The sequence below is a fragment of the Venturia canescens genome, chromosome 11, assembly GCF_019457755.1.
Source record: "Venturia canescens isolate UGA chromosome 11, ASM1945775v1, whole genome shotgun sequence".
In the NCBI taxonomy this organism is placed as follows: domain Eukaryota; kingdom Metazoa; phylum Arthropoda; class Insecta; order Hymenoptera; family Ichneumonidae; genus Venturia; species Venturia canescens.
The window spans coordinates 6,457,028-6,483,414 of NC_057431.1; the positions used below are offsets into that span (position 1 = coordinate 6,457,028).

The 26,387-nt window shown below is 40.0% G+C and overlaps 4 protein-coding genes across 6 annotated transcripts; all 4 read left to right on the forward strand.

Annotated features, from left to right (window-relative positions):
* Window positions 1-2,929: 2,929 nt before the first annotated feature.
* nmdyn-D7 (nucleoside diphosphate kinase homolog 7) lies at window positions 2,930-5,346 on the forward strand. Of its 2 annotated transcripts, XM_043431517.1 has the most exons (8): window positions 2,930-3,077; window positions 3,167-3,371; window positions 3,496-3,662; window positions 3,913-4,071; window positions 4,144-4,351; window positions 4,420-4,665; window positions 4,798-4,911; window positions 5,145-5,346. In XM_043431517.1, exons 2-8 carry the CDS (start codon window positions 3,255-3,257, stop codon window positions 5,286-5,288), a joined length of 1,155 nt encoding a protein of 384 aa, XP_043287452.1. In that variant the 5' UTR covers window positions 2,930-3,077; window positions 3,167-3,254; the 3' UTR covers window positions 5,289-5,346. The 2 variants fall into 2 exon arrangements, with proteins under 2 accessions (XP_043287452.1, XP_043287453.1); XM_043431518.1 differs by lacking the exon at window positions 2,930-3,077 and having other exon boundaries at window positions 3,090-3,371.
* Window positions 5,347-5,493: 147 nt separating this feature from the next.
* On the forward strand, window positions 5,494-19,402 carry LOC122417708 (major facilitator superfamily domain-containing protein 6-B). Of its 2 annotated transcripts, none has more exons than XM_043431496.1 (8): window positions 5,494-6,288; window positions 13,636-13,906; window positions 13,989-14,143; window positions 14,247-14,461; window positions 15,235-16,176; window positions 16,471-16,634; window positions 17,090-17,293; window positions 17,748-19,402. In XM_043431496.1, the coding sequence occupies exons 2-8, from the start codon at window positions 13,810-13,812 to the stop codon at window positions 18,551-18,553; spliced, it is 2,583 nt and encodes an 860-aa protein (XP_043287431.1). In that variant the 5' UTR covers window positions 5,494-6,288; window positions 13,636-13,809; the 3' UTR covers window positions 18,554-19,402. The 2 variants fall into 2 exon arrangements, with proteins under 2 accessions (XP_043287431.1, XP_043287432.1); XM_043431497.1 differs by lacking the exon at window positions 5,494-6,288 and adding an exon at window positions 11,456-12,230.
* Window positions 19,403-19,528: 126 nt separating this feature from the next.
* LOC122417720 (uncharacterized) lies at window positions 19,529-21,013 on the forward strand. Its single transcript, XM_043431519.1, has 2 exons — window positions 19,529-20,220; window positions 20,400-21,013. Exons 1-2 carry the CDS (start codon window positions 19,675-19,677, stop codon window positions 20,937-20,939), a joined length of 1,086 nt encoding a protein of 361 aa, XP_043287454.1. The 5' UTR covers window positions 19,529-19,674; the 3' UTR covers window positions 20,940-21,013.
* Window positions 21,014-21,967: 954 nt separating this feature from the next.
* LOC122417722 (uncharacterized) lies at window positions 21,968-23,548 on the forward strand. Its single transcript, XM_043431523.1, has 3 exons — window positions 21,968-22,346; window positions 22,960-23,143; window positions 23,227-23,548. Exons 1-3 carry the CDS (start codon window positions 22,195-22,197, stop codon window positions 23,410-23,412), a joined length of 522 nt encoding a protein of 173 aa, XP_043287458.1. The 5' UTR covers window positions 21,968-22,194; the 3' UTR covers window positions 23,413-23,548.
* Window positions 23,549-26,387: the final 2,839 nt, after the last annotated feature.

The following is a 26,387-nucleotide window of genomic DNA, read 5'->3' on the forward strand; positions in this document are numbered from 1 at the left end:
CAGAGATTCTCAACTTTGTTGACAGTCGAGTAAAGACACATTTACATCTTTACCAGAAACATTTCAACGAAAATTTGCACAACTACCACCATATATCAACTCTGCAAAACATATTCTATTCGTAAATCTATAAATCGCAACGACTGTATAATGAAAATAAATAATATGAAAATATTATATCTAACGGTTCATTATTTGAAAAAAATACTTCCATGAAATATCCGAACGTCATCCTGACGTTCACGTGTTTTGATCATTCGATCGGCAGAATGTCTACATTTGTAACATGAAAATCATTTTTCATATTTCGCGCACTCGTATTTAAAAAAACAAATCGTTGGTGTAGTTACTCACAGTTACAGGAACGGGCCTAGATCTTCTTCCTACCTTTTTCTCCCGCGATCCTTGCGATCTCCGTATTCCTCCCTCTCCGTCTTCCTCCACGATCCTTTCGCTTTCCCTCTGCCTCTACGATTCTCTTATCCTGCTCCATGGTTCTGATGGTTCTGATCATAAAGAACTTTCCACATATTTTCAACACACTTTTCTTCCAATGCTTTTTCGTCCTCCCATGTTTGGAATTTATCATTTCACCTTTAACAATTTTGTTATCACTTCACCGTATCGCAGAAAATCGTAATCGCGATTCATTATCACAAAGTTATATTTCCGCTGGTCTTTTTTTCGAGAACGAACTTGGGTTTTTATTCACCAAAAATTTAACTTTATACCGACGCGAGAGAAGAAAAAATTCGTTATTTTATTGTACGACCGATTGAATACGAAAATTAACATAAACGAAAAAAAATATCCCCATTTTCAGGGAGGGCCCTTCTTTACCTACTCTTCCCTAGGTTTTTTCCCCAGAAAACCGTTTTTGCGCAAATGGATAAGCCAATATGCGTCGAGTAACAGAAAGAATTGTAGTGACAAAACCTGTACCACCGTTTCATAGAGAATCGAGTGTGCCCGCGTGCGTGCACGCGTGGTCGGTTGCTCGCGTCCTATTGTTAGCATTTGACTAGTAAAAACTATTCGTAATGCTGTACATAGCTGCGGTTATACGCGTTGCGTGCGTTGCTTAGCGTGCAGCGTTTGCAACTCCGACTTATCTGCATGGAATCTTGCCTGCGCGACTTCAAAGTGATACAGAAACTGTATCGAGCTCGAAACTGTGTCAAACTATCCGCTATGGAGTAGATTTACTGACTGTCCGTCTTCGCTTGCCGACAACCCCATGGCTTTAGGACCGTGCGTTAGGTGCTTTGCTTTGCGTTGCGTTGCTCGGGGTATGCTTGCATCTTAGCTCGCTTGCGGACACGCGCGCGTGCGAGCATACACAAGACTCTCGAAGCTATGTTTACAGGCGTCACTAAACTCTTTCTGCTACTGGCCCTTGCCTCGACACTATTTTTCACGAATTACCAAAATTTTATAAATACTCATTCATGTGCAAATTTTGTAATAATAATAACATCGAGTGCGAGGACTTCCCTATCGGCTTATCTATATAGTTGCGTCAAAAAAAGGAATCTCAGAAATTAAAGAAAAAAAATGTGTATTGACAAGGAGCGAATCATTATTTTTTATTAAATTTCAACTTTAATATTCGTTACGTTGTGTTTTCGTGTCCTTTATCGATTCGCACGATCTTAAGTTCTTTTATTTTGTAATTTAGATGACCGATCAGTTGCTTCAGGAAGATTGAATTTACTGTTAAAATTATGAAATAACTGTTAAAGCTACTGATTTTGATTATGTAACTGATAAAATTATGACCGCTACCAATTTTTATTGGTTTCTATTTTATTTGTTTATCGATTGATTGAAAAAAATTAAATCGTAAAAAAAGATTATTTTAGTCATTCAGGATAAAGTAGGATTCCACGTGTCGTATTTCGTGCCCCGTTTTCTCAATGTGCACTGGAATGTATAATGCGTAGCGATAACGGCACGCTCACGTTCCGCGCCAGTCCTCACCCTACGCCCGCCGGGCGGTGAGTGAAGCGAAAAGCGAACCGTGTTGTGCCTCTCTCCCGGACGGAGCTCCCCCTTCCTGTGCTGCGCGCCGAGCGGGCCGAGCGACGTGACTGAAGCGAATCATGTTGCGCCTGCGCCTCTCCCCTGTCTCGAGCTTCGCCCGGTGTCCGCCCGTCTCCCCTCTCTCCCGCTGGCGGGGCTGACCGAACGCCTCTATCCCCACTCTGCTCTGCTACTACGCTATAGCGAATAGTCCAAACACGACCAAGCGTAAACGCGTGAAAACGTAAACACGTGAGGAACGAAAACAAACTGAACGAATTATCCAAAATCCATTCGTAAATATTCACCGATTAATTGTCATAATTATCAATACACAAAATTGTATGTACCGAACCGTTGAATAAATTATGATCATCCATTAAAATTATACATTATTTGTGGCGCTCTAATATTTATATATTAAGGTATTTTTATCAAATTTTAATTAATATTTTTTTATTTGCGACATGGCGATTAGGAATTTGCGCCGTGCTAATTCCCCATAGTTCATCTTTTGTTGTTCACAGAGAGATTAATAACAAAAGAGACGCGTTATCATAGTTAAACGCAAAATTCGTGCTTCGATCACTAGACAAAAATTTCGACGACAGATATACATATAATGGTATATTATATATATGGATGTACTATGTTCAAAAATGTTTCTTGGTAAACAAAAGTGAATGTTAAATAAATATATTCGATTCATCAAGTCACATGTGTATATACAAACTGTTAGTGCATGACTGATGTACATATATATGTGAATATTTATTATTCCCGTAATAAAAATCTAACGTGATTTTCTTTAATCGTACTAATTCATATTCAAGTGCTCATGCAGCACTTCAATATTTGAATTAGCGAGTGATCAGCACTGCTGACTCCAAAAAATACAACTCGACGCTTTATCTGTACTAAATTCATTAATACTTATAACGAATGGTAAAACAGAAACATATTTTCTATCAGTATCATGCACGGTCGTATCATGCCTCTCGCTCTATGAATCTTCGAGTAATGTCAATGCAAAACTTCAATGGGGAATATGCACGGTGGGTAATATGCGCCATACCCTACAATTGCGAGCTTACAAAAGTGCCAATCGCTTTTTTTTTTATAAAAAATTTTGTTTAAAAATCAGAATAATATCGAGAGAGAAAGAGAGAGAGAGAGGTATAGAAGAAAAAACAGCTTTCATGAGAACATAACCTCCATCGACAACGTCAAACATGTCTGGAAATTTGACAGAACGTTTGATTTTCGAAGCCGAATGGTTCGACAAAGTTTCGTCAATGCTAAAAAAATTCTACCTGTATTATTTTCCTGCTGACAATACGATCGAATTGGTAAGAAATAAAATCTTTATCTACGAAAACAAACAACAAATACATTCGTTTCGCACAATTTTTTGGTCGACGAATGATATTTATTTGCATTGAATTTTTAAAACGATCAACTAATTCTTCTCAGTACGATATCAAAACGAAAAAGACGTTTCTGAGAAGAACCAAATGCGAAGGAATTGAGGCAAGAAATCTTTACGTTGGATCAATGGTTACCATTTTTTCAAGAGCCATGAAAATCACTGATGTTGCAGACACCATAACCAGAAATAAAATCGCATCCCGAACACAAAAGTAATTATTTTACAATCCAGTAATGAGCTTTTCAAAATCAATGCTTTGCTCTTTTTGTGAATAAAATAAAGCAAGCAGTGAGGAAATTGAGATAAAAATGTAAATGAATATTCGGAAGTACAGTTTTATCTGAATTGAACCCACAAAAAATTCTATCATCCAATGTGGCTTTTGTAAAAGTACAGCTTTCTTAGAAAACATGTATTGAAGTTGAGAAGAAACTTAAAGAACAATGAATTTCCAATTCCAGAACGTTTGCCATGATAAAACCAGACGCGATGGAAAAAATGGGTGAAATTTTGAAATTTATAACGAACCACGATTTTCACATAAATAACATTGAAATGGTAAAATTGTCGGAAGATGATGTGGAATTTTTGTATTCGAATCGAGCCGATCAAGAGCTGCGGTAAGTTCTAAATAAATGGAAAATAAAAAAATTCAAAACAAGCTATTGAAACAAAACTTTCACGATTTTCAGGGAACTAAAAAAGCATTTGACTTCTGCTCGTCTCTTGGTGCTGGAACTGTTGGGAGAGAACGGCACGGAGCGTTTTCGACAACTGATTGGACCAACGGATTCTAAAGTTGCGAGATCAGAAGCTCCAGCCTCTCTGAGGGCTTGTTACGGAGAAGATTCCATTAAGAACACGGTGCATGGATCTGCAACCCAGGAGCAGGCCGATCAAGTGAGCAGAGCCTCTGGAATCTGCAATTTTTTTCCAATTCATCTGTAATTTCCAACTAAAAATTCCAGGAATTAGATTATTTCTTCCCTGAGCCAAAGAGCAAGAGGAAAGGGCTGGATGATACAGCGACTCTTAAATATTGCACATGCTGCGTGATAAAACCTCACGCCGTCCAAGCCAGACTCGCTGGCCAGATAATCGACTCCATTCAGAAATCAGGATTCCGAATCACTGCGATTCAGCAGTTTGTCGTTGAGCCTGTCAACGCAGAAGAATTCCTGGAAGTTTACAAAGGCGTCTTGCCCGAGTACAGCGTAAGTTGAGTCAAAAATTTTACAGGCCAAGTTGATCTTTACAAAAAATCCCTAAAATGCTTCATTCTAATACTGGAAAGTATTCCAAGTGCAAACGAACGTGACGATTGATTCAGAAAACATTTTTTTCAGGCCATGGTCGCCGAACTGCAGTCTGGGCCTTGCATAGCCATGGAGATCACTCATGTCAACGAGGAACTGGATGTTCCTACAGAATTTCGAAAAATCTGTGGTCCCATGGATCCTGTACGACAAGATTTTGTTCTTTTTAATGATTTTGAATCCAACATCCCGGAATTCCAAATTTTATCATTTTTTGGCTGTGAATGGACGAAAATTCTCGACATTTTCGTTGAAAATTTGAAAAATTATAACTTTTTGATTTCTCATTAGAAATTTGAATGATCATGGCACTTTTGGAATTTGAATTTATTGAAATTTTTCACCATTTTCTGAATCAATGAAATTCACTTTTCCAGGATATCGCGCGGCAGGTCCGACCGGAAACTCTGAGGGCCAAGTACGGAAAAACGAAAGTGCAAAACGCGGTCCATTGTTCCGATTTACCGGAAGACGGACTTTTGGAGGTGGAATATTTCTTCAAAATTCTTTCCGAGCGATGAAAGCGCATCGTGATTGGATTTCTCATTTTTATTGAAAGTAAACGATCGGTTTCGATAATTGAGTAACTTTTTTAAGTGTCGATTCCACGAGATATCGAAACCTGTTGACCTCCTTTCATTGCTCATAATGTTACTCAACAACGTTGAATCGAGGCCTGGAAAAAATTCGCCTGACAATCATTTTTAAGTTTCTCGTACCCCAAAAATGTTACAAAGTGACAGAAAAATTCTTGTTTTTCCTTGACTCACGTTTTTTCCGCGTTCTTCCTCGGAGTTTGACCCACTCCGGGGCAGCGATAGCAAAAAAACGTTAAGTCTTCACAAACTCGAAAAAAATTCATCAAATTTCTCTACGAATTTTGTGTGTAAAAATTCAACAATCGTTCGAGCCCATCATCGAATTTCTGCGTCAGAAAAAATCTAGTTTAAAAAGAAAATTCATTTTTTTACGATTAGAATTCGTTCGAAGTTCAAAATTGAAATGAGAAATGAAAAATTCAGGTTTAACGTACAAACGTTTTTGATTTTTCTTTTTTTTTCTTATCGGAATAAGAAAAAAATGAGAGATTCGAAAGAATCTTTGCATTCCAGCAAGTTAGAATGAGCAAAGTTTTGATTTCAAGTGTCCAAGTGTCTGTCGAGTGACCAATTTTTGTTTTATTCCGCGCTCTCGGCGTAGTAGGAGCGCAATGAAAGTATTGGAGAGATCGGTAATCCGCCAGTAGTGTGCTCGGCACCGGCCAGAGTAGACACGCAGCGATTTGCGATCGCGATAATAGAGTTTAATCACGAGGAAGAAAAAAATTTATCGGGGACGTCGAAATTGCAAGAAAAAAGTCAAAAGAAAGGTGGAAAAACGTTGATAGAATTTTGGATTTCGATTTTGAATGGAGTGAGAATTTGATGGAGATTTGAAGTGTCAGCCTGTCAACATTTGCCGAGTGTTTTTTTTTTTGTGAAGATTTATTAAAGAACTCAAAAATTGGATAACCGTGGAAAAGTAAGTTCGAAAAAAGTCAAAATTCGACACGAAAACGCGAGCTGAAGCTTCGAAATCTCTCGAAATCCTTGAACTGAAAGTACCATTTTCTAAAAAAATCATTCACCACGAATTTTGAGTGCAAAATTGGGTCAGGGCACAGGCTCGAGTGAAAAAAAAGTGAAAGATTCGCTCGCTCAAATTTTTCCGCTCACGATTTTCGATATCTTCAAATTTTATGAATAATCATCGTACACTCTCGTTAAATCTTTCCTCTTCGTTCGCAATTAATCGACTGTCGTTCATATCCGAATAAATAAAAGAGGGAAAACAAAACGAACGAGCATAAAAATCATTCGACACTCGGAGCCTTGGGAAGATACTTTTTTATCGAAGTTTATTTATGCTTCTCAATGGATGCTTTCAAGCTCAATGTTTAAACAACGAACAAGGAAGGAGCAAAAATTAAAACGAGAAAACACAAAAAGCAGGCAAATTTCCCAAAAATAATTATTCAAAAACGAATGAAGCATTAAAACGACGATTTCATTCGAAGAAATTCAAAGATCCATGTAAACCTGTGATCGTCAATCTTGCTCACGTGTCAGGAGCAAAAAAAAATGTTTCTAAAAATGTTTCTAAAAAGACGGAAATCAAAAAAGTTAGGAAATTTCGAGGAAAAAACACGCGAAATCTAAAAAAACCATGAAAATGATAATTTCGTGGTAAAAAATTCGACGATCCACAAAGTGTTTTTGGTCAATCTCCATCCTGTAGAAAAATAGCAATAAGTTTGAAAATTCCGAGTTGCATTCGAGGGTAATTAGCAACATCAGCGAAAATAGTTATGCCACAAAATAAACGTATTAATAAGAACGATGATGGCCGGAGAGCGTTGCATTGTGCGTGTTCGTCGAACCGTGACAATAAAAAAAACGAGGTGTGGAAAAAGCGTTCTTTGGGTTAGGATTTATTGAGGATTCTCTCCAAAGCTGGCCGATTAGCCGAGCCTTTTTTTCCATTCACGAGGCTCTATTTTTGCGAGGCGAAATTACGTGACAAATTTGTTAACCGCGCGAGCGAATTTTTTTCTCTCCTTCATTAATTATTTTAATTCGAATTGGAATTTTCGAAAATCACGAGAAAAATTGAATAAAAAATTAAAAAAAAAAAGAAAAGAAAGAATACTAAAAAAATATTCGCAATAAATTTGATGACTCAGGCACGCTCGCGATTTTCCACTCGAAACTCATCCAGTTTTCTTTAAACTTTACGTAAACTGATAAAATAATATTTTCCTATGTCGCGGAGCGCAATCTAATTTATGTCAACCTGTCAAAAAGCATTATTGCACGCTGAAATGTTTAACGAATGCGAAACGAATTTATTCACTTTTTTTTCTTTAAATGAAGAAAATATTAACGTCTTCCCCCTCGATTTCTAAACGTTCAAATACCCAAATTAACGAGACGAGCCAAAACAACTTTTTCTTTTTTCCACTCAACAAGAAAATGAGTTTTCGCTATTTCCTCATTGGCGTTCAACTCTGTAAACGAGCCACATTTTCATCACATTTTTTCAAACGCACAGTTTTCATTCAATTTTCCAAAAACGATTCCCAAATATTCTACTTTTCGTTCAACAGAAGCATTTCCAGATTCGAAATATCAACAAAAAATGAGTCGAATTTGTAGTAAAATAAAAATAATAATAAAAAAAAAAAAAAAAAGAAAGAGTTTTTACCCAAATATTTATTTGTGTAAAAAACGAATAAAAATATAAAGCAAAATGGCAACGAAGAATTTTTGGTAGAAAATTCGAAAATTTGTTTATCCATTTTCACAAAAATCATTCAACCTCCCATTCAGTTTTCATGCGAATCATCATTTCTCATTCTTCACGATTTCGATGAAAAAAAAAGATGCTAAAAAAAATTCATCTCGAAAAATGACGTTTGTATAAACGAACGATTTTCGAGACACCCTGGATATGTTTACACGGATTAATATACATGTATAGAGTGTATAGGGGTCACAAGAAACGGTGATGTGCTCTGATGGCGATTGTACCAAGTGTGGGTGTAATAGCAATAGCGTAATTCGTTAGTTCCTTTCAAAACATATCCAACGAGAATGGAGGAGCAATCACTTTGTACAGAATTTTATAAGCGTTTACCACACGCGTATGAACGTGGACGTTTCTCATACGGCGACGACGGTGCACTTGACCCCCTTTCGCCTCTCGTTCTTTATCGCGTTTCTGGGCGATTAAATCACTAAGAGGCGTCGAAAAATTGATAAAAATGAAAAATATTCGAAACTTAAAAAATTTGTGGATTTTCATTTTTTTTTGTTTTCCTCGATAAAATGGGGGCTCGATAGCAAAAGTGTCTCCTGAATTTGAGGAAAAGTTTGGAAATTTTGTTTAATTTGCCAAACAAAACTCGATCGCGAAGGAATTCCTCGTTTTCCTGTGACAATCGGCTCTCGTTCGAGCTCACGAATTCCAAAGATTTTACTCATTTCTCAAGTTACGTGAAAATATTCGAGTTTTTACACGTGCCAAACTGACCATCGGTATTTTCGTCGCGTGCAGCTCGCGACCATCCATCAAAATCCTTCAAACGTGCGCTCGCAACGGTCCAACCAAAAATTATATTTTTTCGACGAATTTCAAGCATTTTTTCCAAGCAAGGGAAAGCAAATTGAAAAATTTTTCAAATAAAGTAGATAAAAGCACTTGAGCAACACGAGGAAATGGGCCAATTTCTAAAACCAAATACCAAAAGCTTCAGACAAATTTGCAAAAACTTCAAAGCCAAACCCCAAGCCCAAAAAGCGTTGGCAAAATTTTGGAAAACTGGAAACCCAAAAGGCGATTAAAAGAGTGTGAGAAATCGTTTTAAAAGATCAAAATATTTGCGTTACGACTCAAGTCGTCGGATTCGTTATCCGAGCGAGGCTCCTCCGAGTCATTCACCTGAAAAAAGTATTCGCCATTAAAAAACAACAATTTTTACAATTATTTTCCACTTGAGTAACGATTCATGGCAAAATATAATTGTCGAATAGTCTCATCTCGTAATAGCAAGGACGTGCAGGCTCTTTGAAAGGAAATTTAAAAAAAACCTTCAAATTTGACAGAGTTATTTTCTTGCGACATTTACACTCGTAAATAATGTTGCTCGTGAGTGTATACAAAAGCAGGTAATTTACTTGGTGGTTTATAAATAAGTAGGTACACCGAGACGGTACCTTCTAGTGACTGAGACATCGTCACTGGAGTCGCAAATCAAGAGACGAGTCGTCGTGGTATGAAAAAAAAAAAAAAAAAAAAAAAAAATTCCAAGCCACGAGAGATCGAGGATTGAATTGTTTCCTCAAGCAACGATCATTTGTTTTCACTTCTCAGTGTATCGATATGATAAAAATAAATAAATAAATTAATCAATAAATAAATAAATAAATAAATAAATAAATAAATAAATAAATAAAATTAAAAAACGACGATAAAAATGGAAATAATTGGAAGTGAAGGTGGAAAAGATAACGAAGAAAGTTATTTCTTCCCTGGCACTGTCGCCAGGAATGATTGAATTTTTATATCCAGCCACTTTTATTGATCGTGCTGCAATTTAAAACAGCGGCTTTTGAACTTTTCGAAAGTCATTTCTCGCGACATGCATTTGTACGAGGAGGAAAGAAAAAAAAAAAAAGAGAGAGAGAAAACAAATAAAAATAAAAAGAGGAGAAAAAAATACCGAGTACCTGTAATCCGACACCGAGTCCGAGCTGAAATTACGCAAATCGTAGAATCGCCTTACAATTATAGAAAAAGACCGGTATACCGGGTGACTTGAAAATAAATGGAAATACTCGCAGGGCGAGTGGAACTCGAGATTATTCCGAAGAGGAAAGTCCTTCGAGACTTTTTCCTGCGAGGTTTCGGAGCTCAGTTCTCGACTGATTCGGGGACCGACCAATGAGCGCGAGCCCCCCACGCCGCCCGGCCAATCAGCGCACAGTGGGCGGAGCCTCCGCTCGAAAAATCGAAAAATCGCGTCAGCCTTAAGGCGCAGGTTAAGCAAACCGAGTTAATCGATGCTGCAATACATTTGATCGCATTTTCGAATTAAAGACTCTGAAAGCAGTAGAATCGGTCGTGCTGCAGGCTCAACTTTCGGATCTCATGACTCGACGCGCGTGAGTCGACGTTCGTGACGAAGAAGACGACGACGACGACGCTGCTCGCATATAACTAGGTAGCGCGAGTAATCGAATAAAATGGATAATCGGAGAGGAACGAGAAGCTGGTTTATAGACGCCCGTGATAAGTTGATAGCGAGCGCGAGTGCCCCCGAGTCTCGCACATTCTCGCATCAAACGTGCAACTTGCGCGAATCAAATATTTTCCATTCATCAATTGTTTTATTTCATTTTTATCCCCTCGCGGATGGACATGGATCATCACTTATTTTAACGATGAAACACACAATCGCGTCGATCTGAATTTTTATTCCATTTCGAGGCTTCGGAACGAGCCAATAATTTGAATTTTTTTTTTTTTTTAATTTTTCAATTTTTTAATTTTTTCAAGTAGTTTGTTTTGTTCAATTTTCGTCAGTTTTTTTTTCATAAATTTTAAACCACGTTTCATGGTTTTTGACGAATCGGAAGCGACTGCTCGCGCAGCACGATTTTTTCATTTTTAATTTATTTGTTTTTTTTTTTTTTTATTTTAAGGGGCTTTGGAAAGCCGAAAAATCGATTGTTTTCGGGAACGTTTTTGGATGGAGGGGAATCACTCGGGATAGGGAGCTTTTCAGTATAGTTTCAAGAATATTTTAACAGTAGAAAAACACCTTTTCGATGTGAGAAATACTCATTTGTACGTGGCTTATGCGCGAGGTCTGATCGTCGAAGTTTCTCAGCTGCGTGAAATTTGGAGATCGTAATTCTCGTCTGTGACAAAAATTCCAATTTTTTTTTCCACTTTCGTACATTTTCCTTCCATACGAACTTATAAAAAGCCGAAAAAATTGCGAAATTCTGTATTTGCAGGAGGTCGAAGCGATATTCTTCTCGTTTAGAAGCGTCTTTTTTTCGAACTCCCTAAAAATATGGAATTTCGCAATATTTCCTGGTTTTTAAGGGTTCGTGTGGAAGGAAAGTATACGAAAATGGGAAAAAAATTTGGACAATCAGGCTTGGTGCTTAAGCCATGTACAAATGAGTATTTCTCACGAGATAAAAATGTTTTTGTACTCTGGAAATATGCTTAAAACCATTCCGAAAGCAATTGTCTCTCTAAAGCAGGAGGACGCCCCCTTAAATGCGAATTTCCTTAGATATTATTATTTTGCTGGTTACAAAATCAAGTATCGAGTGGAGAGCCAAGTGGTCGTCGATATTCCCGTGGACTCGGTGGATCATAAAAGAATCGAGGTTTGGCCTGTAATTTGTAAAATGATTGTTGAAGAAAAAAAAATGAAAAATCGTTACGTTCACGAAGATGTGCAATTACGAGGAACTTAATTGTCATCCGTTCTCGAAATTGCTCGCGATATCTGTCGCGCGATCCGGCCAACGGAGAATGTCGTGAATGCGGTAAACTTTTCAACTTGCAAAATACCAAAGCCCCGTTCTTTTAGCGCACGGACACGAGAAAATTGTTTTCCAAACAATTCTCGACGGCGATATACTCGCCACCCTCTATAGACGTATACGGCGAGGCGCGAGCGTGCGATTGCAATTTCCATTTGGTAAGCTCTCGGACGGCACCGCGGCCGCCGCGACTCGCAGTTATATTTGAACAAATAAATTTCGCCTTAATTGTTCACTCAATTTATCTTTGTGCCGACAAAATCGGCTCGGAATAATCGAAATTAAAAAAATTTTTTATCCATGAAAACTTCAAGCCAAAATATGTTTTTTGAAAATTAATAAAGAAGAGGGAAGAAGAAGGTAAATTGAGTTGGTGAAAAAGAAGTTACGAGAATTTATAAATTTCATGAAAAAAACACTGAAATTTATCAATTCCTTGAAAATGAAAAGAAAAAAAAAAACTTGAGAATAAGTAAAAATTAACAAAAAAAAAAAAAAAATGTTATTTCATCAATTTAAATTGAATAAATTATTAAAAAATTCAAAAATTATTGAACTTAAATTAATTGATATTGAATTTAATTTGATCAATTAAATTAAATTAAAATTATCCATTTTTTGTCAAATCGAATGCGATAAATTAGTTGGAAATACGAAAATTAATAATGAAGTGGGTATAAAGCAAATTATTTTTCAATACGAATAAATAAAATATGCAGAGTTCGTAAATGAAAATTTTCCAAGTCAAAAACCGATGAAAAGAGATCCATGAAATAGCGATAATCGAGATAAAAAATGTATCGTCAAGCCGCAGTTTTATGTCGAGTGAAATAAAAACTTAATTCAAGCAATTTAACGAATAAACTGTAGAGTGTAAATATGGATTCGAGTGCAGTAGCAATCATTTATAATGCAATACCGTGTGATTACGGGCATGATTTTTTCGTTGAAAAAATCTACCTTGACGGAAGTTTATTTCTACATATATTAAGGAGAAGAAGAAGAAGAAGAAGAAGAAGCAGGAAGAGCCTTGTCCGAGGATGCACAAATTGCATACTCATCTCTCTCCAATCGATGCTGTTTTGCCTCTTGATCTCGCATTCTCGCGTGTTCAAATACGAGACTGTTCATTTGGAGTGGAAAAAAAGTCGCTCGAAGAGTTTTTTTTATTAAATTTTCCACTAAAACTGCCAAAATCAAAATGCCTTTGAATATTGGGGAAAAAAAAAAATTGGCTTACCCCCTTAAAAAAAATTAATCGTGGCCTTAAAAATTGTTTCGAAGCCTCGCCAAGGTCACGAATTCAATGATTTTAGCCCGAACGCCACGTGCATTCGATCTCCAGCTCTCTGCGTCAGGATTATTCGCTTTTAAAATCCTTGCGTAACGCTCTCGTGCTCGAAAATTGCTGTTTTTGTTCCCGGAACGTGTGCATGTGTGTGTGTGCACCAAAAAGATAAAAAATGTTACGGAAGAGCGAACGGGAAATAAATTTTGTGACGGTTTCTTAAATCAACTTGGCGATTGTATGATTTCTCGTTGATTTTTGAAAATTCGAAAAAGTGCACAAAAACAAAGGTTTTTCCAAATACCGATAAATTCATTTAAAAAATTTTGACAAACGTTTGGAAGTCGATTTAGAAAATTCGCAATGTTAGGGGAAAAAAGGTCTCGATTTATCGACGATTTTGTTGGTGGAATTATTATCTGCAATGAAATCTCGGGTTAAAAAGAAAAGTCCTTGAGATTGCGTTCACGTTCACAGGACATCGCCGGACGATACGATGACCTAGTTGAAGAAAATTTAATGCCAGCGAACGAGTTCGTCTTCCGTTCGAAGTCTGGATAGGTTTTTCTTGTTTGGCTTCAAGAGATATTTTATTGCGAATCGAGGGGAGAGTGAATTGGGGCGTTATAAAGGACGAAAAGGATCGTCAAGATGATGCTGATAAAGAGCTTCTTCAGGAGGATCATCAAGGACTTCCGGCACAAGGAACTTTTGCCTCTGAAACTGATTTTCTTCGTTCAGGCTTCGAGTAAATAAAATGCGCCATTTTCGATGATCGATTGATCGAAGAAGTGGATTAATTCGAATGGATTAACGAATATTATTTTCAGCTCTGTACGTTCTATATCCGTATTTGACGATTCACATGAGAGAGTTGGGAATAAACGTGGAGGAGACTGCGATAATGAGCGCAGTGACTCCTTTCGTAGCGATCGTGATGCCACCGATAGCTGGAATGATTGCCGATCGCATAGGCAACTTCAAGGTCAGTTGGTTCAACACGTTTCTTCGTTTGTCAGTTGAAACGTCACGGGGGGTAGGCCTTAAATTGAGAAAAGTGCCTTAAAGCGTGTATTTGTGTCGCGCAGATTTTGCTGTCCCTGTTTTCATCGTTCGGGGGCGGCGCAGCCCTCCTCCTCCTTTTAGTCCCGGTGGGGAGAATGACCGTTCAATTCCCAGAACGTGTTGTAATGGATGTTAGCTGTCCTGGCACGGAGAGTGAGCTCATCTACACGATGAGCCAGAATCATCCGTGCGAGACAAAGCTCCAACCGAAAATCACCACCAGAATTGAAAGTTGCGGGTAAGAATGAAAGCTACACGTTTTTGGGGCTACACGAAAAACTGTGCACGGTTTAGCGTAGCCAAAAGCGCTTGATAGACAACACAAAACTAGCTGCACATTTACGCAATGGCTTTTGAAAGAGAGCTTTACACGTTTCGGAATAGACGGAGAATTAGCAACACGTTTTAGAGCAACACGAAACGGGCAACACGTTTTGGAAACAACGCAAAACGAGCTACACGTTTTCACAACGACCTGAAAGAGTTCTACTCGTTTTGGACTTGGCATAGAGTCAGCAACACGTTTTAAGAACAACACGGTAAAGTTTTGCTTTAACGATCCACACAGAAGGAAAGTCAGACGTTTTTAATTAGCATGGAAATGATCTCTGCGTCATTCTAGAACCGTGAAAATTGATCACAAATAATTTGGAATCGAAACGTACAGTTTTGCTACACGTTTTAGGACCGATACAAAAAATTCCTTCACTCCGGAAAAACGACCTGAAATCGCCAACACGTTTTAGAATCAACACAAAAAAGCCTCTCACGGTTCAGGGCGAACAAACGAACTCTACGCGTTTTCAAACCGAGGCGTAAAAGCCAACACGTTTTCAATCAATATAAAAGTGTTTTCAGAGATCAACACTTTTCTCGCAGGAAAGTTCAGTGTTGTAGAGTTGACACACTTACGCTCACACGTTTCGAAAGGCAACACAGAAAAGTGTTGAACACTGAAAACCCATACACGGTGAAAAAAGTGTAAAAATTCGTGACGCCCCAAAATTTCAGGTACATCTGTCACGTGGATATTCAAAACGAGACGGACCACCAGGCAATGTTGCAATCGCGGGGTTACACGGTGCGACATTTTGATTTGGCTGAAGGATTGAACACGTCGTACGCATACACGTTAACGGAAAGCGAATTGCCGCCGCCGTTGAAGGCTTACTCGGATGATTTGCGTGAGCACAGGAAGATGAAAAACAACGAATATTTCAAGACCTCCGTGCGCCAGTTGTCCAAAAGCACATATTTCTTTCCTACACGGCAGCTGTACGATTACCGGTGCACGCGCCGGGTGCCAACACAGTCGAGCGTCGAAAGTGTTGACAACTCGACGAGTCTCGGAGCTCCGAAGAGGAACGAGAGTTTCTGTGAATTCGGGGAAATCTCGAGTGAGGGAAAACGTGTTGCGAACGTGTATCCGGATATTTGGACGAAACTGAAAAGTGTTGAGTCCAATTACATCGATCGGCTTGAAAAAAAGAGGCGTTTCCTCGTCGAGGAAATGGCCCCGGTCGGCAGCGACGTTTTCGACGGTGTTCGATGCCAAAATCCCGATGTTGCCACAACACGGGTGTCGATCGACGTTCCCCTCGTCAACTGGACCGTCGGTAACGTCACTTACAAAAATCTCTACATCGAAAACTGCAGCAAACGATGCGTCCTCACTGCACTTCGGTCGGAAATGTGCTCCAACAAGGAAACCGTCGTCGAGTACAACATCCAATTGACCTTCTGGCTTTACCTCGGAATCCGCGTCTTCATCGGCATCATCGGCGGCACTGCATTCGCCATGTTCGAAGGCGCTGTCATCGCCATCCTCAGGGAACAGAAAGCTGATTATGGACTCCAGAGAATTTATGGAAGCATCGGTGGCATGATCTCTTCGCCTTTGTCCGGACTCTTCATCGACTGGGCCAGCCAGGGCAAGGTCTACACCGATTTCAGGTGAGAAACTCACCAGACATCACAGACTAAGCTCAAAATTTTTACTCAAATTGCAGACATAACCTCACTTTTGTTTGCCCTCTCGATCGGTCGGTAAAGAAGAAAATTCTCGATCAAATTCCTGCTGGCGAAGATGATCGAAAATTGAAAAAACTTCTGGAAGAACCATTCCGTCGACTAAAGTCTAAAAAATTGTGAAAAAAACGAACGCAGTCAATGGAAAAATGCGAAAAATCAAACAAATGTGGAAACCAATTCTCGTTTATTGAGCACTTATGACAAAACCATTTGCAGGCCAGCGTTTTATTTGTACGCCGCCCTCAAAATAGCTTCCGGTGTATTGATGCTGTCGATTAATTTGGAGTTTAAATCACCGGCGAGCAACGTCGTCAGCGACGTCGTGAGTGTTTTGAAAAACGTGGAGATCGTCGCGCTACTGTTGGCTTGTTTCATGCTCGGTAAGTATTCGAGGAATCGCTCGAGACTTTTTTTTTTCGAAAATTACGTCCGTTTTGGCATTTCTGTTTTTAACTTATCGCCATATTTTTAATCTCCACATCCGTGTGAATAATGGTGGTTCGATTGTGCAACTTCCGCATTGTTTTCGTACCGAGTTGTCCGACGATTACTATAATTATTTTTGTTTTTATGTAACTCGTAATCGTCGGACGTTGAGGTAGGAGAGCAGGAATTAAAATGACATCAAGATACTTTAATTTCGCGACAAACGCGTGAAACTTCTAAACTCTCGTGTTTCTCTCAAAATCATTGCTTTCCGGATTAGTTTACATGGCAATCCGGATCCGTCTCGATACATCGGATTGCTCAACGCTCATTTTTAGCTTTATTCGAAATGGAAAAAACAGTAAACAAGTTGATGAAGAGGAAAAAAACTTTTCGACTCTTCCAACAGGCACAGCATGGGGCTACATCGAGTCCTTCTTATTCTGGCTGCTCCAGGATCTCGGTGGGTCAAGATCCTTGATGGGGATAACGATAACAGTGGGTGGGATCGCCGGAATCCCACTTTTAGTGCTGTCAGGTCCCATAATAGAAAAAATAGGGCACCCCAACGTTCTGTTCATCGGTTTCGTCTTCTACGCTGTCAGACTTCTGGGTGAGATTCGAGAAAAGTATTTTTTGCCTAAATTGCGACGCAGCTTTCCCAATGGATCCTAAAAATCTGAAGATATTCCGAATCGGAGCTCGGGACTCGAGTCGACGAGGAGGACCGAATTCAAGTCCCAATTGGGACTTCTTCTTCGCCCGATTGGAGCAGCGCGTGACTGCAGTCCCAAATGGGCTTGGTTTTGGGACTGTCTCCTGACAAAAGTCCTCGTCAAGTCAGTAGAGGAAAAATCCCATTTGGAATGACTTTGAGTCCCTCGCTGACCAGAGCCAGGGAGCTAACAAATCAATCGATCGTGCCAACTTTTTGGCGAGATAAAGTAGTTTTGAGATAAACGCGTTTAAAGTTCCAAGTGGCCATCAGGCCCTCTAGTTGGGCAGTCACGTTTTCTAGAATAACTTTCGATCTACTCTAATCGGTGGAACTTGATGGCTTGTTCCAGGCTACTCATTGATTTACAATCCATGGTTGAGTTTGATATTCGAGGCCCTGGAGTCGGTGACAGCAGCGTTGAGCTTCACGGCGGCGGTGACGTACGCAGCAAAGCTGTCGACGACGACAACGGACACGTCGATCCAGGGCTTGTTGGGTGGTTTGTACTACGGCGTGGGCAAGGGATCAGGGAGCCTGATCGGTGGCTACTTGATGAAGGCGTTTGGGACCCGGCCGACGTACCAGATTTTCGCGGCGGCGAGTCTCATCACAGGGATCGTGTATTTCATGTTCAATTATTTGTATTTGAAGAAGCGCCCCCAAGTGGAGGGTAACGATATTGTGAAGAAGAAGCCAAAGGTGAAAAAGTCCTCGAACATCGAGGCGAACGGGCTCGACAACATGGGGATGGACCTGGTGGAGAGGAATGAGATAAAGAAGCTCGAAGCTGACGGGAATTTGGAGAGGAATCCTGACAAGGTGGAGAAGGACGATTTCGCGAGGAATCAGGACGATCTCGAGGCGATGAAGAACGCGAAGAATCTCGACATGATCGAGAAGATCGAAGACATCGAAGCGAGCAGCGTCCGAAGAAGACGATCGATCGACAGTTACCGGTCGCGGCTAAAAGAACCGAGCGCTGATAATAAATCGGGAATTTCTGACTTACCGACCGAAGGGAACGGCGATATTACGCACAGACGAGTTTCTGGCATCGAGAATCCTGGATTCGCCAAAGAAAATGGCGGCTCTAGAAACCTCACGACCGGAAAATGCGATGTCACCGTCGAGAGACAGCCTGATGATAAAAAATAGTCACTTTTCACTCGTCTTCCAAGTTTCCTTACGACGAGAAGCGATTTGGGTCAACTGCACACATTCCCATGCCAGCTACGTTTTTAGCCATTTCTATTTCTGCTACGAGAGCTCCGAACATTGACCAGGAAGGATAAAATTCAAAAAATTGTTTTTTTTTTTTTCATTTCATTTTCCCAACGTGTTGACTTCTTTCTTTTCTTACTTCTTACTTTGAAACTATAAAAATTCTTACCTTGAATTTTTTTGAAATTGTGTTCGCTTGCAGAGCTTCTAAATTCTGAGGGAGACAAATTTTTGGCAGAGAAAAGTGTGTCGTATTGGTCCTTAAGCACATATCCTTTGATAAAAAAGTCACTCATTTATGATGTTTTCAGGACAAAAGTCACTAAAAATTCGATGAGAGTGGAGAAAAATAAAAATTTGTCGGATTATATTTCATTTGAAGGTAAAATTGAAGGTGATACGTGGTTGCAGGTCAACAGCAATAATGATTTTTCTACGTACGCAATGAAATCCTGATCGACTCATTAATTGTACAGTATTCTTACTAATTGTGTATTTTTTGTATGTTTCTATATACAAATATGTTACTTTTTCGATTATTTTATTTATCTCTGTTGAATGATTTTTTTTTTTTTTTTTTTTTTTAGATTTTATTGGTTTCCTATGCCACAGTGATCTGTTCTTTTTTTTTTAAGTAAAAGATTATATAAATACGAATATATTTACAATAGCGATAATCTTAAGTTCCTCCATATTGTATTAGTCCTTAAGAAATAAATCGAATGATACGACATTTGTGAAAGAAATCGATCGTTAGCTTTAATGAATAAAAGCTTAACGGGAGCCAGTTTTCATGAATTTACTACGAAATCTGTTCCACGTGAGGACTACCTTTTAATACTAAACGATGAACGTTGGGAAGCACGTTATAACGGTAGACTCGAGTTTACACGATGAGTTAAGAGATTCTTTTCCTCCGGGCCCGAGTAAACTTCTAATTATCGGTCCATTTAGCATGATTCATGAAAATCACACCTTAATCATATACCGAGTCCATTTATACTCGTGAGCGACGTAAAGTCGTTTGCCACTCATTTCGAGTCGACTCGTCGAAGATGACGTGCCAAATATCGTGCTTAAATGGCTCATCACTGTTTTTATTAATAATATTTGTTAATTTATCATCGTCGATAAATAATCTCCCGACGATCGAGTCGTACGCGAAGGTATCAATAAATCGGCCTCAATCGGGGACCCAAATCGATCGAAATCCGACTTACCGACCGGCGGTTAATCAAGGAAGAGGTTTTTCCGATATCGAGATTTCTCGATCGCCGGTCTACGTGCCAACCGGCAAGAAATTACGCAATGGCGAAGCCGTCGATCATCCAAATACGAACCAACAGCAGAGCTCAGACACTCGGATACAGGCACAGGACAGATTCGTTCCGCACTCGAATCCCGGGAGACAGAATATCGAGGCTGCTCAAAATTCTGGCTCCGGACAATTGATGTTTCCCGTACCGAGCTACGCGACACTCCCGAAAGAAGTTTATTCCTCGAACTACGATTATCAAACGCATTCGAAACCCTCGAGCAACGATCCTTCAGCTACTGGCGCAATGGAATATCCGCCGGATTCGGAAAGTACTTTTTCGAAGGTAAATCGATCGGTAAATCTTATTCAAATAATAGAGCCCCGAAAAATATTGTTTCCATCCTGAAGTAGAGGCCATTGAGGTCAATATTTTATGGGTTTTGCTGCGGATTATCAATCGGTAGGGCGGATGCGTCCGGATTAGCATTCGCAGACTTCTTAAAAACAACGTTTTTTATCCAGATCCCGGACTCTTACGCACAGCCGGAAATTTATGGAAACGACGATTCCGGGGATTCTCCAAAATTCTCAGGATTCCCAACGAGTTCATCCTACGGAGACACGTACCGGCCGAAACCTGCCGATTTTCCCGACCACTACGAGAGCCCGAGCTACGCCAGCGATCCTTATTTTTCTCACCACGAGGTCATCTACGATCATCCACCGGACGACCATTTCCATGACTACCCAAAAATGACTACAACGACCGAAGAGCCGGAAATGAACGATCAACGGCTCAGCAAACGTCCCTATTCTTACTATTACATCGGCAAAAAGCTCTGGTATCTTCCCCTCTACTTCAGCATCTATTTCATTATTTACATTGCAGCCCTCGTTCTGAAAAGCATAACCAGACACAAAATTAATTTTCCGGCGAGCCTCGCCGCCGTTGCCGCTGATGGAAGACACTCCCACATGCCCTACGAGATTCCTGGATGGTACGGTCTCACCAAACGTGTTCTCGACGGTATCGACCTCTACAACAGCATCGGAAAATCATGAATTTTTTTTCATAAATCGATGAATTTCTACAAGAAAAGAAGACTGCTTTATTACTTATGTTGTTAAATCCATTCTCGTCATACCATCAATCAATGAATTATTGTTTCACTTCTAACGTATGTAAAAAATTAATTATGTTGATTAAAAAATAAAAAGTTTAAAAACGACTTCGAAGCATTTTGTAACGATTGTCATTCTGCTCCTTTCAAGCCTCCGATCGATCTAGAAATTAATTTCAAATAAACGAGTTCGCATTTGAAACTCATCAGTGCTGAATTTCGCACCGTTCAAATTTTCGCGCGCAATATTCGTACAATCCGTGGCCGCTAGGGGGCGTCATCGTAGCTGCGAAAAACTAAGATAAAAATAGCGATTCGCCCGAGTCTTTTTGGTGCGGTTTCCAAGAAACGTGGGCTCGGTTCTAACGCGTTGAGTTTGCCCGCGAGGCTCGTAAAATTATCGCTTTCGATTAGAGTATTATTTCAACGGTAAACGTGCCCGAGATAATAATTTGAGAGGAGCTAAGGGCCGGTTATAACGAGGCGTGATATTCGGGAGGGAATGGCCGGCTTGGGAAACTTTGGCAGTCGCTCACAAAAAGGAAAACGAACACACTCGAGTATGGTGACCGATTTGAAAATCCTACCAAGAGAAAATGGCCGCATGAATAAAAAAATGAGTAAACAAGCGAGAAAATCGAGATTCTTTGGGGCTGCACGTGTCCAAATTCTCTTGCGAATTGGTCCTGGAAAAAAAATGTATTTTTTCCAAGTCTCCATCCCCCTATATACGTGTTTGGAGCGTCACAGCTCGCCAAACATTCTCATAATATTTGTAATTATTAGGAGCATTTAGCGTATTGTCAGGGCGAACGTTTGCTTAACGTTACCGATTCGTTACAGTTACCAAGGTTCTTCTCCGTACTGAAGCAAACACGAAACACATTTTTTTTCTGGCTTCCATTTTTTTTAAGAAGCCACACGAGGAAGCTTGGAATAAGACAGCGAACGATCAAGCTATTCGGACGCATGTGTTCCTCGATGGACCTCGTTCCTTCGGGCTTCCCATCGCTTCGACGTCTCGAATGCTCATTCAAACGATTTGTGACGTTCGCCAGCAGTCTCGTTACTTTTCCATCGACTTTTTTACTGTGATTTAGTGACCGAGTGACAGGTGCGCGATCGATTACTTCGTGCCAGTTTTTTCAACATTTTTTTGTTCCCTTCAATATTTTCGACTCGATCGTTGTCGGACTATGATGGAACTAGTTCGCGCTATTTTTTTACTGTGCTTTTTCACTCATTGGGCCAACAGCTACGCACTTAAGGACGGACCAAGGAATATTAATCCCGGTGACGAGTTCACGACGGAGAGCACTGCTGTCGCGACAACGGCACAATCCTTCAGGTCTTTTATCATTTTTCATTTATCCTTGAATCAGTAATCGAGAAATTATCGTACGAATTAACTAACATTTTATATCTTCGTATATCTTAATATCTTCGTTTTTCTGTACGAAAACTGAGTAAAATGAATATAAAAAGATTTTTTCTAAAATTTTTTTATTATTTTATTCTAAAAGTGTATTTATTAAGCCCAACACTTTTTATATCCATATTTAGAATTTGTACCGGTCAAAAATAATTGTGAAAATACTTTTTTCTTTGTTCGTCTGATTAGGGTAGACCCCTTAAATAAGAAAATAAAAAATTTGTCTTTCCAAGCAAATTTTTGAAATATTTTCTATTCAATCAAAAAATTAGTGACTTTTTGTTGTATTCTGGCATTGTTTCGAGGCGACGGATGTTTGCATGTATAAAAATAGCCTGAATTATGATTCGGTGGAATATTTTTATAAATAATGAATTGAGCAATTTGAATCTTACCACTTTCCATTTTTCAACGAGAGAGATTAGCAAATCAATCAAAGCAAATAATTAAATTTTCTGTGATTACTAAAATGACTAAAAAAAATCAGAGGAAATAAAACTAATTTAGAAAACTTTTGATTTTGGTATAGAAATGCAAGATGGTACAAGCGAGGAGGCCACGAGGAGCTGGACGAGTACGATGACCACGATGACATGGAGGACGATGATCACAGTGACGCCAAAGCGATATCTCATGGGAAAATTGATTACTGGGCAGGCTACTACGATTTTTTGATCAACGAAGGAAGCTACAAATTCTGGGCAGTGTTTCAGGTAAAAAATGCTTTCAAAAGTAGTAAAAAATGAGTTGGAGCGTGTTGATTGACCGAAATGGTTTCGATAAATTTTTTGTGCAGCTCGCAACCGCTGCGCTTCTCATATACAGTGGTTTCGCTGCCCTCTACTACGCGAAGGTGAACCCGACGACGAACGACGACTACGATTACTTTTTACGAAAACGAAGGAGACGGAGGGACGCGTTTTTGGGTTTGGATCCTCAAACGTTTCAGAGGATACTCGATGCGGTTAGCACCGAGCACTAAAATTCGATGGACTGAGAGAGCGTTAATTGAAAAATTTTCAAATTTTCTTTACCGCTACGAGAGCAGCCTAATTTTACGTGTTAATCATTGTAAGTGTGTGTATGTGTGTGTTGATGAAATATAAACCGAGAGTTTGCACCCGAAAGAGTCGAAAGAAATTTGTTTCTAACAAAATCTTGTTCAGAGTAGAATTTCGGCGATGCGAACGCTCCGGGGGCCCCTGCGCGACTGAGCTTACCGCGGCAGTGCGCAGATCCACCGCGCATCCCCACTCCCGCTCCGCGGCGCGCGCACTCCCGAGGGTGGGGGCTGGCGCCCTGGCAGGGAGGAGGGCAAGGGAATTAGGAAGCTCTCCACGTTCGAGCCAAGTCCCCCTGGCGGGAGGCGTGCAAACTTCGTTTCCCGAAGTCAAGGGGCGGGCGGAGCTTCGCTCGAAGTCGTCTCGCCTCGATAACAACGATCCAAGTGTCCATAAAAACAATGTTCCCCGTAAATTTTACCCAAAGGGCTTTCCGTCCGAAATTCCGATGCGCGGCGGCAGCTCGAGTTTTCAATTCCTCATAAATTCGGCCCGCAAAAATGACGACCAAAACCAGAGTCACTCGCTCCCTCCTCTTTCTCTCTCCCACTGTTAAATATGCGTCGGATTAAAAGGTAATAAAAGTCCTGCGGAAAAAATGTCGATCGATAAATCAAGATGCGCGAAAGATGGCGCTCGGAGATCGAAGGGGGAGCAAACTGGGCACTGCGCGCTCTCATATGCCGCGCACCGAATCTCTTGAACCTCTCGGAGGCAAATTTTCTTGTCGAAGATCGGCGACGTAACGAGCACCGATCCCTGAGGGCTAAAAAAATCCCCTCCCTCCCGCCCTTCTCCTCCTGGGCCGCTCTTCGGTTTTCGGCACTTTACACCGGCGTAGAGTTGACCGATCATGAAATTATCTTACTTCAAATAATTTTCTTAAAACTTTACCCCTTCGAAGGTGTTTTTTAATTGGAAATCTTTCAGTTCCTAACTTGATGACTCGTAAAAAATTGCAGCGAAGAAATCGTTGATGAAAATTGCCTTAAATTTAAAATTCATAAAAAGTGTTTAAGGTAGGATCGTCGGGTCATATTTTATGGGTGTCTAAATTGGCTCGATTTTTACTCCTTAATTTAAAATATAACCACTGTAAATTAATGTCTTATTAATACGAAATTGTAAATATATTTTTTCAACTCAACTTTTGACAAAAGAAATTATCGGCGATCCATCACTGACCGTAGACCAAATTTCATTCGTCCCTGGCTCAAATACTACAGTTTTTTATGCTCGAAATCGCCTTAAAGAGTGCAAAGGGTAATGGGTCAGGAAAAAAGTGTTAATAAAAAGAGTTGAGGTTGTGACGAGAATGGGCCGAGCCAAGAATAAACAAAATGCCGAAATAAAGAAATGTGAGGTTACGAGTGCTCGTTACCAATTTCGTTCAATCTTTAAGGCAGTATATCTTTATTACTAGCATTCGTCTCGAATTTTTTCCGAAACCTTCAAACTTCGTAAGAAGCGTTCATTCGTAATAACCAATGAAACGAGCCCCTTAAAATTTGATACGCGTGTCAGTCGACTAGCCATTTAAGCTCCGTGTAAATTTCAAGACTTTCTTAAGAAAATCGTTTCGTGCATAATCCAGCTTAAATTTAATCTCTTTAAGGGATTTAAAAATCTTCAATTTACATTAATTTATTAAGTTCAACCAGCCAATTCTCAATCGATCGTTCCAATGTCACAACTGCGAGCGAGGGATTCGTAAAAATAAAAAAATCCATAAAACTGTAGTTAGCATGATCGATTGGTTGGACGGAGGATCTCGAGCTCGAAAATGGTCGGTTTCGATGAGAATAATGCGTGGGTTTTCTACGCCGGTGCAAAAATCCGAGGGGAGGCTTTGGACAAAAGATCGCGAAGAGATTCGAGATTCCCCCACGTACGAGCCAAGGTTTCTGCTGGCTGAGAAGGTTTTATTCGACACAGCGAGGGAGGGAGAGGGCGTGCTGGAATATTTGCCGCTGAACGCGTCCATTATAAGACGCAAGAGTTGCGAAACTCCGGGAGGACAGGAAGAAGAAGCAGCAGCAGCAAGCACCAGGCGAACAAGAATAAGAAGAAACCAACAGACGAAAAATAAGAAGAGGCCATCGGGAAGGGGAACGATTTTAAAAATTTCGAGATAAATCTTTAAGCAGGGGGAAAAGGGCCTCGGGAGAACGAGAAAAAGCTCCAAGAGAGAGAATCTCTCTCCGCATGCTTCAAATCCAGAATGGCGAACCGAGAGCAAAAGTAGAGCCCTCGTAATATCATGGGAAAAACAACAGAATGCAGCCAACCTGGAATCCACCACAGAGAGAGAGAGAGAGAGAGAGAGAGCCGAGCACACGTAAACCCACGAATCCATCATTATTGTTCATAAACTTGATTTTCTTTCATCATTATTTCTTTATCACGTGCTTATACATACGAATATGATAATATGAATATAATAAGCTGTGTCCGAGGTCTGCGGTAGGGAAGACACTGGTTTTTTGTCCCCCGACCGAGGGCTGCGGGCCCTGGACCGTCTATGGGGATTTTAAGGTGGATTGAGAGCAGCCAAAACCGACGAGACTCCGGAGCACGTTGGACGAGATTTATTTGCTTTTCGTGAGGAAAAATGGCGTTGCGAACCCAATCGATTGTTGGCTCACGATTATGTAAAACTTAACGAGCTGCTGCCCTCGTGTTTGCCTTCGTAGAGCAGCGAAGCAAGGTGCGTTCCGTGGGAAAAATTACCAGCATTAATCAAGTCGCATGCACTCGCGCCTCAGTGACTACTCTCAATCTCTATTTATGCATTCGCATTTTATGAAGCAAGGTTGAGCAAAATATTGTCAAGTTTATTCATAATTTAACACAAAAGCGGACTTTAAGGCCGCCGTTCTTCAGTTTTTTCCTCCGC